This window comes from Corvus hawaiiensis, chromosome 3 (assembly GCF_020740725.1).
Source record: "Corvus hawaiiensis isolate bCorHaw1 chromosome 3, bCorHaw1.pri.cur, whole genome shotgun sequence".
In the NCBI taxonomy this organism is placed as follows: Eukaryota; Metazoa; Chordata; class Aves; order Passeriformes; family Corvidae; genus Corvus; species Corvus hawaiiensis.
This window is the reverse complement of record NC_063215.1, coordinates 78,030,416-78,045,330: the sequence shown is the minus strand read 5'-3', so window position 1 is coordinate 78,045,330 and position 14,915 is coordinate 78,030,416. Positions and strand designations below refer to the sequence as shown.

General features: G+C 44.3%; 1 protein-coding gene across 1 annotated transcript in view; it reads right to left on the bottom strand.

The window, feature by feature from the left end:
• PDE10A (phosphodiesterase 10A) overlaps positions 1–10,648 on the bottom strand; it is a 354,429-nt gene extending 343,781 nt beyond the window's left edge. Inside the window, exon 1 of the mRNA XM_048296774.1 lies at positions 10,512–10,648. Within this exon, the coding sequence (XP_048152731.1) occupies positions 10,512–10,602 (91 nt within the window). The 5' untranslated portion in view covers positions 10,603–10,648. The remainder of the gene's footprint in view (positions 1–10,511) is intronic.
• Positions 10,649–14,915: the final 4,267 nt, after the last annotated feature.

The window sequence follows — 14,915 nt, the reverse complement described above, 5'->3', positions numbered from 1 at the left end:
GAGGCTGTCTTTGGACATGACCTCATTATAAAAACATTACCCTCAATCACAGTGGTCCTTGAAAACTGCCTCCTGGCTAGTTGATTGTTATTACAGATTTCACAGTAGCTATTAGGTATATTTGCATCTGTGTCTTTAAAATCATGAGTGAGAGAGAGATACCTGGGGAGTTGCAGGGGGAGAAATAAAAAAACATGTCTGAACAGATGATCTTTACAGTTCCCCCCTCCTGCTGCTAGAAGCTTCCCACTCAGCTTCTGCTCCTATTTGTTCATCTTTCTCTGGCAAAAACTACTCTTAACTGTGTTAATTTTCTTTTTTGTGGGTTAATGTTGGGTAACGGACTTGCAATTGCCCACGACTAATAGATTTCTAGTGACTGACTTTACTGCACTCCTGGCAGTAAGCAGGGCATATTTCTTGAACCATGGTCATTTTAAAGGATTCCAGAAAGTACCTTCAGACATTTCATGGCTTCATTTAAACAGCTACTTTCTTGGTTCCATGCAGGATTTTGAGCAGGAGGACAGAATCTTCAGAGGGAGGTCACTATCTTCTAGAATATTAAGTTAGAACCATCTCAAGAGTTTGAACAAAGCATGAAGCATGACCTTTTTTTCATTTATTTATTTAAGGCTAAACTTGGCAGATATGAGAATATCCAACTCTACTTAGACAGCCATGATCTCAGCCTCTGGCTGTGCAAAGACATCTTAAATCTGTAGATTCTGTGCAGATCCAGGGGATTTTTGCCAGAAAGTTTCCCGAATAAAATTAAATATTCCTTCATGCTAAGCTTTACAATTTTTTTTCTTCCTATCCTAGCCTATTATAATCCCAAATTAAAAATATATAATGCTTTAGGATTAGCACTGCTTATACTGCAGTTTCCCAGCCAAAAATGACTGCTATAATTCTTTGGCAATTTAAAAAAGGTTAAGTGTCACACATCTTCTGCCTTTAAAAAACCAGTGAGGCACAGCCTTTTCCTAATTACTGTCCAGTTACCTGGGAGTGAGAAGGCAACAGGACATAGTCCTGCCAAGGAAAATCTTGGGAACACCTAATGCTTGGGTTGCAGTTGCAGAATGAATGGCGTCTGTTGAAAGCATTCTGTGAGAATGTGGCAGCGGCATACTAGAAGCCACTTACATCATTAGCTTCTGAGGCCAAGACAAAGGATTATCTAGATGCTTGGGCCCTTCAAAACCCCCCAAAAAATGTTGTATACAGCATATATATATGTATAACTACATTGGTCTCTTTGCAGTGTTAATCTACCCCTGCCTTCAATTTAGCAGCTTCACATCTTCATGAAAATCTTTTCCAAACTAGGTGTACAGCATTAGCAGAGGTGTACGTTTAGGTTTCTTTGGAAGTACTAGCTACCACCAGCCAGGACTGTGCCTTTGTATTTCACAAAGTAAAGAGAAAATGATGATGACCTGTAGCTTTTTAACTATCTCTGCAGACTAACTGCAGTGAGTCTCCTTCCCCCAGATGTGGCAAAGGAAGGTGTGTGGCTAGGTCACAGTTATCTTCCTGTGTAGTTTTAAATCTGCAGGGCTGCGCACTGACATTGTCAGTGTGCCAGCTACAGGCCCTTCATCTAGTCAGGTGTTTGTGTCTCCTGTGCACCTTCCACTCCTTGCCTAAACTTCAGCATGTGGTTCTTGCATATAGCACTGAAATCCCAAGTGTTTTCAAGTGCCAAGGTAAGCATATACAGTTTGAAACTAACAGGTTCTGCGAGTCAAAGGACAAGTAATATAATAATAGCCAACATTCAAATAGGACCTCCTGCAGAGAACAATCTGGATATTAAGAATTAACCTTTTTTAGGCACCATGACCAGAACCTAACACAATCCACACGATCTGCCTCAAAACCCTACCTGGGCCACAGCACTATCTCCTGGAATCAGAAGTTTCATTGCAAGAAAATGTTGCAGTTCTTCACATACAGTGAAGAGAACCAAGCAAAACAAAACAAAACAAAATCTACCAACATCTCCAAAACACTGTAGGCAAGGGTCTGGAGTTAATGAATGCAAAAATTGGCCTGCACAACATTTCTCTTGTTTCCAAGAAGTTACTGAGGTTCTTAAGAAATCAAGGAAGATCAATGAAGAAGTGAGAACTGTTCACAGCTCACTCCACTCAACTGAGGCCACTCTGCAGACACATTCAGCTGTTAGTTATCACTTCCCAGACAAGCCACAATGCAACTCTGGGAACCTGTTTTTAGTTTGCCCTTGAAAGAGACTACAAGTACTCATGCAGTCTAATATAGATGGCACAAAAGAGCTGAAAAGCAGTAGGAACACCAACGCATCAATCGTTTCTATGCAGCCTCTAGGTGTGAATGCTCCTAGTCCCACTTATGGCAAGGTCACACAAAGTTGAAGCCCACCTATAAGTTATTAGCTTTTTTCCCCAAAGACAGCTGGAGAGCTTGCATGGACTGTTAAAACAGAGACCTACCATCTGAACTTACTAATTTGCAATCTTTAGTTCCAAAACATAACATTAGAAAGTGATTAATGACATACAGAGCAGATCTGCAAAGCCTGAATAATAATTATAGCATAAGCCTATCTTGGCTGTATCTATACTAAAGGAAATATGACAGAAAAGAAATGCAGGTGAATAAATAGAAAAAGTGAAAAATAAATCAGACTTGGCATGGGCAAAGCCTAGAAAACCAACCCGATTCCAAAAAGAACAGTTGGATTTGTTACTCTAACCTAACAGCTACATAAGACTAAAACAAGTGCATAATCATGACTATGAAAAAAGAGCTATTCTTGAAGATAGTGTTCTTCTGATATGCAGCCTCTGCTCATGCAGAGTTTGCCTTCTCCAGGTGTCTTGACATCTTCACTTTATCATTTTTCTACCTTCATCTCTAAACTCAAGTAGGTCTTCCCTTAAGGCTGCTTTCTGAGGATTGTTTCCGCTTTCATTTGTTGTAACTATTACTTCCTAGTGCCATCATGTATCCACCTCTGATCCATATTGTACTGGTTTTAACTTTCCTGTATTATATCTGGGCCCAATACAAACTGAAAACAATGTAAGAAAGAATCAATCCATTGCCAGCTGCCCCTCAGCTATGATACAGTACTCAAGTAAAACACAGTGTGGATGGCTTTAATGCAGCTTGACGCCTGAAATACAGCTGCTCATTCCACATGTTATCAGACATACTAGGAATGGGCTCAGGAGCACAAGCTCAATTGCCCAGTGTGTGGACACACCTTAAATGTCAACATTATTAGCCATCACACTGTGACTGAAGTAATAAATGCACAAACCAACTGTATTCTAGCCCATCACACCCAGACAGCATCTCTCTTCTGCTCCTCCAGCATAAAGCCACAACTGTTGCTCATTGAGCTGCCAAGCTTTCTACATTATCCCTAGTAACTTAAAAACAGGAGTATGCTCAAATAGTACAGAAACTTTAAGGCCAGAGGGTGAAAACACGAAGTGACTTCATTAATGAACAAGTGCTTCATTAGAAATTAGTCTCTATTCTCGTGTATTAACACAATGCCTTTAAAAAGTAAATACATCTGCATTTACATGTCACTTGCCTTTTGCATCTCTACTCCCTTCCCATATAGAAGTACTGGACCCAGATGTGTTCAGAAACTATAGCATGGTGGTGTAATCAATACAACTCATCCTCCTGTCAACACAGAGTGATCAGGTGAATGTGGACACTGTAACAGGGGACCAGGACTCTCCCTCACACATGTCATAGTAATGGCAGATGCACATTCCTTTGCTGACCAGGAATAGGGAAGCAGCTTTATTTATTTAATTTAGAAGGAGGAAAATGGCTATGAAAAAACAAACAGAAACAATGTAATCCGTTCCCAGTAAATCCAGGAGATTCACACAATTTTCCTTTAACTACCAGAAGTTAAAGGAAACCTGCAAAGCTTTTACATTTTTTGTTTCATTTCCTTTATAATCTTCTCACCTTCATGCTGCCCTCTCTATTTAGCTTTTTCTTCAAGTGTGAGAAGACATCCCAAATCAAGGGTCTTCCTCCTCTGTCAGCCAGGGTTCTCCATTTCCCAGGCAGCACCCGACCAGTCAGGGGAGCACCTGAGGCCAGCTGAGGACCAGGTTCTCCAAAGACTAGTCCTAGTCCTCTTTGGAAGGCTACTCAGGCTCATTGTGCAGTCAGGAGGATGTCTTCATTGAAGCTGATTTTCAGAGCTGCTCTTTCCCCATTGCCTCTCTAGGTAGAGAGAGCAACCACCAGGTATGGACTCACCAACTGCACAACTTTATTGCATTTAACAATAGTTGCTACATTGAGTTAACACTTCCTAGTACACTGGAGTATCACCATCTGCAGGCTGGGGCCAGACAGGATGGACTTCTTTAGCTCACTGGCAGATGGAAATGAGACTACAGCACCGCAATCATAATAAGTACTCTACAACTTCATGGAGCCCAAAGCAGAGTCTCAAACAATTATCACAAAGCTTTGTGATATGTTTGTCCTTGAAATTCTGGTTATTTAACCAAAGCACCATTTTTAATAGCTACTCAGGAGACTTCTTCACTGCTTTTTTGCTGAAATTACGATTTCTGTCTCACTGGGTGTTTTTATAGCATTGCCATTCATGCTATATGACCAGCATAGCTGAAATATCTAAGTGCCCACAAATAATTAAAAAGTCATCTCCACTTTTTAAATGTTTGGATAAATTTATTTATAGGGCAAGTCTGCAATTCCCCCAAAGTCATACCTTCCAACCAAAGCAACTATGTCAGGTACTTAAAATATCACCCCTTTCCCTATGGCTCTGCCTCTCATGTCTGCTGGGATAGCTTTTTCCCCCTAGAATGCAGATAGTGACCTCAAGACTGGCTAGCAGCAGCTAAAGACCAAGCTGTACTAGGCAGTACTGCACTGCTTGGCAGAAAAGGCCCCCCCTACATGGAAACACCGACTCAGCATAATGCTCAAGCATTAGCCTTTGTATTTTACTTCAAACAAGGCTCATAAACTTATACCGAGGCACACATTAGCACACCTCTCTCAAACAAGTGGGAATAGAAAAGCTCCTCAACAGTCTTTAAGACACAGTGGACGGGAAGGCATGTCAGCAGCAACGCCTGAGGAAGGTGTTTTTCCAGAGACCACTTACAACACTGTTCCAACCACTGCAGATATATTTGCCCCTGATCGCTCTTCCCAAACATTTTGAATTCTCCTTAGCTTTATATTTTTCTGGCATTCTGAGTTTGCAGCTTCACATAAATTGAAGTAATTTGGTAAAACTGTCATCTTTTTCAGCATATTAAATCGAATCCTCTGAAAAAGTTAGACCCCATAGATTGTTCACAGCATCTGGAAGGCAGATCCTTGACTGTCTCAGAAGAAAAAGATTTAAAAAAAAAATTAAACACAGGAAATTATCAGTACCCATTGAGCTAATCAGCTTTAGAAAGCATGGTTTCTTTTCCATTAACAAAACCCCTAATAAGCTGTTGATGCAATTCTTTTGTCTTCTTCTTTTTTCTGGTGACACAAGCTTCTCCCTGTGAATGGAGTCGAAAGGATCACTTCTTTCTGTGTTATTACAGTATCGGCACAAACCCCAAGCTGTACAATAATTCCCTTCCCTTTCCCATGCCCTCACAAACACATAAGCCTCTGTGGCTAAACACCTTAACTCTGATTAGCCAGATCTTCCAGAGTATGATCCAGAGACAGAGGGGGCTTGTTTGTTTCAGGGATCAGAAGCTAAGTGGAAGGAAAAGAATGGTCAGGACACAGAGGATGGAGAAAAGCAAGTATGCGAGAAGCTGAAGCCACAAATCACACACACAAGGGAAGAACTGCCAAAGGAAGAACTGCTTTGCTTTTCTACCTGTATCAGAGAAATGAATATCAACTACAGTGTTCAGAGCTCTAAGGAATCACAATATTCACTTGCTTAATCAAACAACAAATTGAATAAATACTCTAACTAATTGTATTGATGAAGAATGAGTATTTGGAAAACTGTAATTCAGAAGTTGGGTGGAATTCTGATTTTCATTAAATCAATGTAGCCCTTCAATTACAGGACAGAACTTGGTTTCCTGGGCCTGACAATCCCAAATTAGGATTTAATAATAATAATCAGAATTTAATACCAAATGTCAAAACATATGTGAATGCTAAGCACTCACACAAATCATCAAGTGTTAGTCAGAGACAATAGCTTAGTATAAACTGCTCCCCCTAGTAATTACTAGGGAAGTATCCCTTCCATTAGAAGGGACCCTCAAGAGGGCTTTGATTAATAATAACTAAGACCATCAAAATCTTGAAAACGTTTCCGTATGCACATGATTAACTTCTATGTAAATTGTCAGTACCTTTGAAATCAAAAAAAGTAATCACATCTTAAAGGTTACTTGTGGGCAGACAGGAGTTCAGCTTTGTCTCTGGAGGAGTTTTGCAACAGTTCTCTCTTTAGTGACCAATTTTGTAAAGCACAGAAAACTGTCAACTATAACTCGCATTTGTGACAATGGAGACCATCTGAACAACTGGACCACAGGGGAAGTGGAAGAAATTAATTTATTTATCTTCATACAAAATGTAAATAGAGAAAGAGCAGTCCAATGAGAATTCATAGATTGCTCCTTTCTTGAATCCATCATGCTCAAAAATCTCTGCAAGAAAATTTCCAAAATACTGTATTTGCACTCTATCCAGAAACTGCTGAAAAATTGTGAGCAGTATTACTGTATAATTTAGGCACGAGATCATATTGCATTTGGTCCTGAGAATTGTCCGTATTTTATGTGTTTGTTTTTAAACCAACACCCTCCATTTTCACACTGTCTACACTAGCCTTCAACACACTCGGAGAAAACAGTGATTCACAGAACGAAGACCCTTCTTCAGGTTTTTTTGTGCTACAAGTTTGAGCAAAAGAACTTTTGCCAGAAGGGAAGTCCTCTGCTTCGAATTCAGCAGAAAAATATCTTTGTCATTTGACTTTCACTGAAGCCTTAAAGATCTGTCAAAAGTCAGGAGTCATCTGCTGAAATACAGCTGTCTACATCCATGCTAGATGTTTGGACTACTTTTATATCCAATTGGCAGAAACAGCACTTCTCAGATCTGATTCTGCTGACTAAATGTAGACTTCCACTTCAGGAAGAGATGAATTGATCCCTAGAAATGTTCTGCTTCCTCACTATAAACGGTGTGCAGAGAGCTGAGTTTCAACAGACAAGTCCCACCTTCTCCATGGTGGGTATCACACTGAACAACCATATCTGGTTTCTCCACTAAGACCTTCCCAGCTTTGCTGGAATTTCTGCCACTTTAATTGGTACGAATAAACCAGTATAGTTACCCTAAGCTTCATGCACAATCAACGGAAAGAAAGGGGCACCTCTGAGAGGCAATTCAGCTCGTGTACAAACCTGAATTCTCCCCAAAAAATGCCCCTGTGTTTTCAGAGATTATGGGAATGAGACTTATAAGCCTACCCCTTAATAAGGTGAAGCAGTGAAGTGCCTTGAATTAGACAGACAGGTTCAGGCTATTGCTGCTGAGAAGGTGGGAGATATAGAGCAGTCTCATCCCTTATCTCCTCTCCACACCAGCGAGGCTTGAAATGTACAGCATCAGACCCCACAATAAAAGGCAAGGTTACAGTATGGGTTACAGAGTCCTTCATAAAAGATTTTGAAGGAGAATAAAAACAAAGCCACACCAAGGAACTTTGAAAAATCTGTATTGTGGTCTACGTAGCGTCTATCCACCCACAGCCTTGCCAAGTGAGGATAAACAAGAGCTGAATGAAACTCTGCAAGCGCACACTTCAGTTGGCCAAATATCCAACACAGTCTGGAGCAGCTAAGAATTAGTCCGCGCTCCCTTAATATTTCAGAACAGAAGTGCAGACCCTCAAAAGGGTCTGAGACTCCTCTGTTAGCAGCACCTGCTCTCAGCTTACCAGGTAACACAGAAGCATAAAATGGCAAACCTGGAGCCAGGCTGTCACGCATTCACGCTTCTGTCACTGAAAGAAGTCACCTCGTTAGCTGAGGACAGCCAGGCTTCCACATTCAACTTCTGCAGGAATACAGGATTTGGCAGCCTCCAGAAATCTGAGCTCTCTGTTTTTCTTCCCTTGGTTTACTAATGCCCATTTCCCCTTCCCTGCCTCCCTGCTCCCAACGCACACACACTTTAATGCTAAACCCCAGGTGTTACAGGGTTTCTCCGTACTTCTAGGCAAACACTACACACTTGCCCTCCAACCTTAGTGAGTATGCCTTCTCCACAGAGGTAGTAAACCTGCTGTAAGAGCACAATGCTTCTTAGTAAGATGCTTAAGATTAATCAAAAAAAACCCCATCTCATGCCTTTAGAAAGTCTCACACCCACCATCTTACACAAAAATACATTCCCTACAAGACTGTGATACATTGCACACTCTTAATGGTTTCTACAGTTACATAGTCACAGACAATGTAATTAACAAGCAACATTCCTTCTTGTAAAATGGGAGGAAGAAAATAAACAGAAGTTCACAAAAATATATTTAAGCTCAGAAATAAAATTACATTTTTTAACCTTATTTCATCATTTACTATGTCAGAAAAGACATGAGCCTAGATTATCTAGGGGCAAAACACAAGTTTTTAATCAGTCTGATTTACAAAATACATTGTGTCCCCTTATGAGGAAAATGATACCTCATTTACTCCCTTTAGATACACATCAATACTTTATTAAGTCTTTTTTCACTTTCCATTTCATTTGTTTTGTGCATACTGAAATCAAGGAAAAAAACAATCCTGTGTTAAAGTTATATTATGTTTTCTGTTTCTTGTTACATAACCAGAAGTGTTACAGAAAATGTTATTGTGGAGTTTAAAAAAAAAAAGCACTTAAAAAAAATTCTAACCAGGCAAACATCTCTGCATCACAATAACGTGTAAGGTGCTTCTATACCCACTACTGGCATACATTTAGATTAAAATTGCATGTAATCTATACCAAACTTTCTGAATGCTGAATCTCTGCTGAATGTCCTTTCTGTATTTAACCTCCTCTATTGCTGACAAAGAGGTAAGATTTTCCAGGTTAGTAATAGCAAAATTCCACATTGCAAAAACATTGAATGCTGTCATGCATATAAAGTCATTGACAGGGTCTGAAAATGTCCCTCCCATGTCAAGATTAGTCTCAAGCAGAGAAATGGCAAGAAAATATGAACATGTTATTTTCTTGTGAGAGAGCCAAGCAATTAAAAACCAACAACCACATAAACCCTAAACCATATCTTTTAAGAGAAATGGTGAATTTCAGTGCTCCTTTCTAATGAAACCAGAAGAACACACCAACCACTGTGCTGGAAACATTTCCTTCCAAAAAGCAGAAGCATCCATAGTGGTAAGGGAATTTCATGATGTGGGTGTTTTGTGACATTAGGATCCTTCACATCATTTACAAAAAGGGCCACAGACTCCATGTTGGAGAACACATCCATTCCATCCCTCTCTGCTCTGTGTACACCTGCCCAAGCAAAAACACCATGTTTCTGAATTCAAGCATGCACAGAGACATACTCACATTGTCATCTGAACCCGCCACACACCCACCATCTCCCACCAGAGCGACTCACAAAAGCCTGAAACACTGCTCTGGATCCAACCGGTATTTTCCTCTCCTCTCTGCATTACAGCCACAAGCCCAAAGCCCTGTAGCTCAGCTTGGTTCATCTGGGCCCACTTTGTTAAAATAAACACAAAGGAAGGGAACCCACTGGGCTGGCTGAACAACAAGAAATTCGGCTGCAGAACTCCCTCACACTTGTGTGCACAGCTGATTTTACACCACTTGGCTGCTATGTTCATATTATTTTGTCAAAAAGTACAGAACAGCTTTCACCACAAATACTTGGAGCTTGAAAATTACAGCAAAACCAACTTTAGCTGGGTGCAAATTGCGCTACAAGAGGGGCATTTGAAGCCCCAACATGACGCAAGCAAAATCATACCAGGGACGAGGGCTTGCTGGAAGACACTGGACCCACGCAAAGCCACAACGTATCTATTAGGTGCCTATAGCTCATTCGCTGCCCAGGCTAGGAGCGCACTGCAAACAGATTTACACAAGCTACAAATCAATGAGGCAGTGTGGCTATGCCCATGCCAGTGACAAACTGCAGTAGGGAAGGGAGCCTGGACTGCTTGGCAGACCTGCCATTCCCCTCAGCCAGCCTCCCACACCCCCTTCCCTTCACCCCTTCCCTTTCCCCCCCGTAACCCTTCCCCTCTCACAAGTTGAGTGTCGCTGTGGTGGGAGCAGCCCTGCAGTTCTGTGCCCGGCGGTGGGAGCAGCCTGGCCTAAGCGCCCAAGTCACCCCAATGTGGGTGGGCTGCAGGAGGCCAGCCAGGCCGACACGTCCCTGCGGTGGGCTCCCAGCTGCCAGCCGCCCGGCCACCTGCAGGCCTCCGCCGCCCTACCTTGCTCCTCGCCGGCCCCAAAGCAGGCTCTGGGGTCCTCGGGGGGGAGCGGGGCTCCGCCGCCCTCCAGGGCTTTGCGTTTCTTCGACATCTAGTCGGTGTTTGGGAGTTGAGTTTCTCCTCTCTCTCTCTCCGGGGAGATGAGTGTATGTAGAGAGAGAGGGAGAGTGTGAGGGAGAGAGACACAGAGAGGAAGAGAGAGAGATTGAAAGAAATCGCTGCTTAAAGAGAGGGGAAGAGACTTTGGAGTGGCTGGAGAGCAAGTAGGAGGCAGGGACTAAGTGGAGAAATCCTACAAATCACAATCCCATCAATTCAGCCCCATGTCTAGAGGGGCTGTTGAGGTCTCCCCCTTCCTTGCTCATTCATCTGAGTGTGAGTGAAAATTAAAGATAGAGGTAATAGTCCGCTGTTGCTTTTCCAAATGTTGGCAGGTGGTGCTTTTTTTTTCTTTTTTATTGGGGGGGGGGAAGGAAGGAGGGAGCTGATTGATGTTATTTTCCTCTGCTGGGATTCCTTCTGGTTTAAAAAAAAAAAAAGGGGGGGGGGGGGGGGGAGGAGGTAAAAACTGAATGGATGTGGCGGGGGGGGGGGGGGGGCGGGGGGAATGAAGGGGGGGATAGTGTGTGGAGAGCGGGGGAAACGAGAGGATTAAAAAGAAAACCAGGAGCAGAAGAGGAGGGATGACAAGAGCCTGCAGGTGCAGGGAGGCAAAATTCCCTGCAGGGGTCATGTGCTCTGGGAGCCGGAGATCCTCGGCTCCCCGGAGGCTGCCGGCGGGCAGGGGCGCGGCGCGGCCCGCGGGGGCGGCTCGGCGGGGGCTGCGGCCACCCCGCCCGGCACCTGCGGGAGCGGCGCGGAGCGGGGCTGCGGGGCGCCGCGGCCGGCTGGCAGCAGTCAGCGGTAACTCGCACCTTGCAAACTCCGCCGCGGAGTCAGTACCCCCGCAGTCGGTCTTTCTCATTCCCTTTGTAACCCTTTCAGCTCTGGGAACAAGATGTGCCCCTCCCCTGGGGAGTCCCGTCCCGTCCCCCGCCGCCCCCGACCTGCCCCCTTTACAGGCGGATTTCAAAGCTTTCTAGAGGGTATTTGTTAGCGGGGGTGGGGGGGAGGAGGAGGCGAGGACACAACTTACCCTCCAAACTATGCACAATCTCGTCTCTGTTTTCCCCTTCAGATCAACTTTAAAGAGCAGATTCTCAGTCAGTCCGGGAGGCAAAGAGGCAGGGGAGGAGAGGGGAAATTGTTTAGGAATAGCTGCTGCCAAGTGGGTGAAGTTCAGGGCACAATCCTGGCTCTTCCACGCTCCAGCAGCCCAGCATCTTCCCGGGGTCTGGAGAAAAAGGTGCTCAACAAGTCTTCCTTGTTACCCGAAATTGATTGATGATTGCTTTCCCGCCGGGCTGTATTTAACAAAACGATGCAGAGAGCTACTCTGACGAGCAGGAAATTTTAGAGGAGCTTGCAATATAGCTGCGGCTTTAATTTATCTGTCTCTCTCTATACATAGGTACTTACACACATACACACCGGTGTATGTGTATATGTATATATAAATAAAAAGATATAACTCTATCAGTACAACGTTGGGTCCACAGGTTCTTAGAAAAGCTTGCCTGTCGGCTGCGTGGAAGTTAAAGAGTTTTTCTTAAGCAAAAGGGGCTGATGCTTGGACACATCTCACGTCCAACAGGAGGCAATGACGTCTGTAGCTTCATTGCTATAACAGCACCAAGGCTGCAATTGCCATTCACTGAAATGATAAGGGGCGCTCAGACGTAAGCAGTCTGGACCTCTAGCAAGAGACTGAAGTGAAGATGATTTTTCCCCTCCCAAAACAAATAATAATGCTAAAAAACACCTAAGGAAAGAGACGGGGAAGCAGGGAAAGGAATCTAGGTCTTGCAGTCACACGCTTCTGCAACATGATCCTCTAGCACCAAAAACATTTATTTTTTGCAGCTGACTAGACTTTGGGAAATTTCAATATATTATGATTATTCGGGCGGGGGGAGGGGAGGGTTTGGGGCTTTTTTTCCCTTCCTAATTATTTCTGTCTCTCTTCAAGCGGGCATTGATGAAAGCCGGGTAAAAGTGCCCTCCCCCCATCTTTCCAAATATATTTCGGCTAGCGTACATGCTGAAGTGTTTATGGTGTATGCCTACATCTTCTTAAGTAGCAATTTCTTTCTGTATAGGGTGAAAGGATTTTTTTTTTCCCCCCCTTAGCACTGGAAGGCACTTAGAAAGAAATGAGAATTTTAGAAGCCGATGCGAGGCAGTGGGGTCACACTCTCGCACTGCCGCGGGTTGGACCGCGTGTGAGGACCGCCGCCGAGCGCTGCCGAGGCGCGGCGGGGGCGGCGGGCGGGCGGCGCTGCCGGGCGCGGGGGCGGCCGCACCTCGGGGCTGCCAATCCCCGCGGGGGCGGGGGCGCCTCCCCTGCCGCGAGCCGCTGCCCTGGGAATGGCAGCGCGGGTGCCGCAGGAGCTCCCCGGAGGCAGCGGGCACCGGCACCGCGCCCGGCCACGCCGCGGGGGAGGCAGCGCCGCGCCCGCCTGCGCCGGCCCACGCGGGTCCGCGCTGCGCCGCAGCGGGGCGGGGACACAACCGGGCAGCCCCTTCCCCGCGCCTTGCCCCCGCCGGAGAAGGGGCCGGGGCTGACACGGGCGGCGGCGGGGAAGGTCCTGGGGGATCGCGGTCCAGCCGGGTGCCTTCGCTCCCGGACCGAGCCGTACGGGGTCTGCGGCGCCGGGGGGCTGAGGCGGTCATCCCCACCCAGCTGGTGAGGTGGCCCCTGGGTGCTGCTGTCTGCTCTCTGCATCCCCAGCCCCACATTTGGTGTGTCTAGGTTTTTCCTTCTGCCTCCTGTCAGGCCCGGGGCAGGGCTTGTTTGGCCTCCAGATGGTTCCGAGCAGTACGTAGCTACTTGCCCAAACCATTGAGCCATTCTTTGCTGGAACAATTGTAGATACCACTGATGTAAGTGGTATCGCTGCAAGCCCAAATCAGGTTCACGAGCTGCTGAAAGCACCCACAAGGTACAGGGTTCTTTCTGCTTTCAAAGTTTGTTTTGGTTAGAAGCAAAAGGCAGCAAACTGGAGTGCCAAGCAGGGAGAGGAGGCATAAAGACTCTTGCTAGCATGGATGTTAAATTTGGTATCTGTGATGGCCTTTGAGATACCTGCTATGATAATCTCCCACACAAAGCTTTGGTAAGATTGGCTGCAGAGTAAAGGAGGAGATTTTCAAATCATTAGCAGGAGATGCTTGCTTTCTTACATAGTCTCGTTTAGTAAATTGTTTATTTTTGTGAATGATTTGTGGAGGTTTTGGGAACCTAGTAGCGCATCGCTTCAGAGAGATACTCTAAAAAAATTTACAGAGACCGGAATTGTATGTGTTTGTCCAGCTTTAAGGGCAATCCTATACTATTTTCTATTTAATTTCATCTTAAGTACTACATTTTTAAATTTTTTTTCACCCATTCAGCACACAGAATTCACAATATATCACAAAATAAGACATTGTATTATTCTGCATCTGTGTTTTAAGAAGTTTCCATCAAGATCTACCTTTACACAGAAATTTCCACTTAATTGTTTACCCTGATGACAGATCATATTTTTGTTACAGTATCATGGAAATCAGGGATGGAAATACAGAATAGATCATCTCCTGGCGGGAGGATGTGGGGTGAACAAGATAAATCCACAAACAATAATCTTTGAGGTTGTATCCAGCCAAACTAAATCTAACTAATCCCTTTGGGATTTTATTCCATCCGCCCTATTAGACATTGCCAAAGGAAAGCTTTTCATTCAGTCACTTGCAGCACTTTTTTTAAAATTTCTTCACATTACATACAAGATGAGGACCATCTCAAGGAATTGCCTTTTCCATAGTTAAAAACCTTTGACACAGAGAATCATTAAGTTTGGGAAAGATCTCCAAGATCATCAAGTCCAGCCTTTGACCAAATACCACCATGCTCACTACAACCACAGCACAAAGTGTTGTGTGTACACATGTACAACAGGAAAGAAGGAAGAAGAAATAAAGGGAAGGCAGTACTAGTTTCCATGTTCTAACCAAGGCTGGCTTTCTACACTCACAGTCTAGAACAGATTGTGCACTTCAAATCATTTTGGGATAGTCTTAGAGGGAAAAAAAAAGAAGGGGTGAAGATGGCATGTTGCTGGTTGACTGACTAAGGCCCAGAGTAGAAAAGCAAAGACTTCCGGGGTGAGGATAGTACCACTTTGAAGTAATTTTCCAGTGTTTGGGGTTTCTTGGTGTATCACCATTACTTGCCAATTTTTTTTTTTTTTTGTAATATATATAAGAACTCTAGTAGTAATCATTCCCACCTCCAGAGGAATGCTGCCTTCCTTCCCTTCCTGG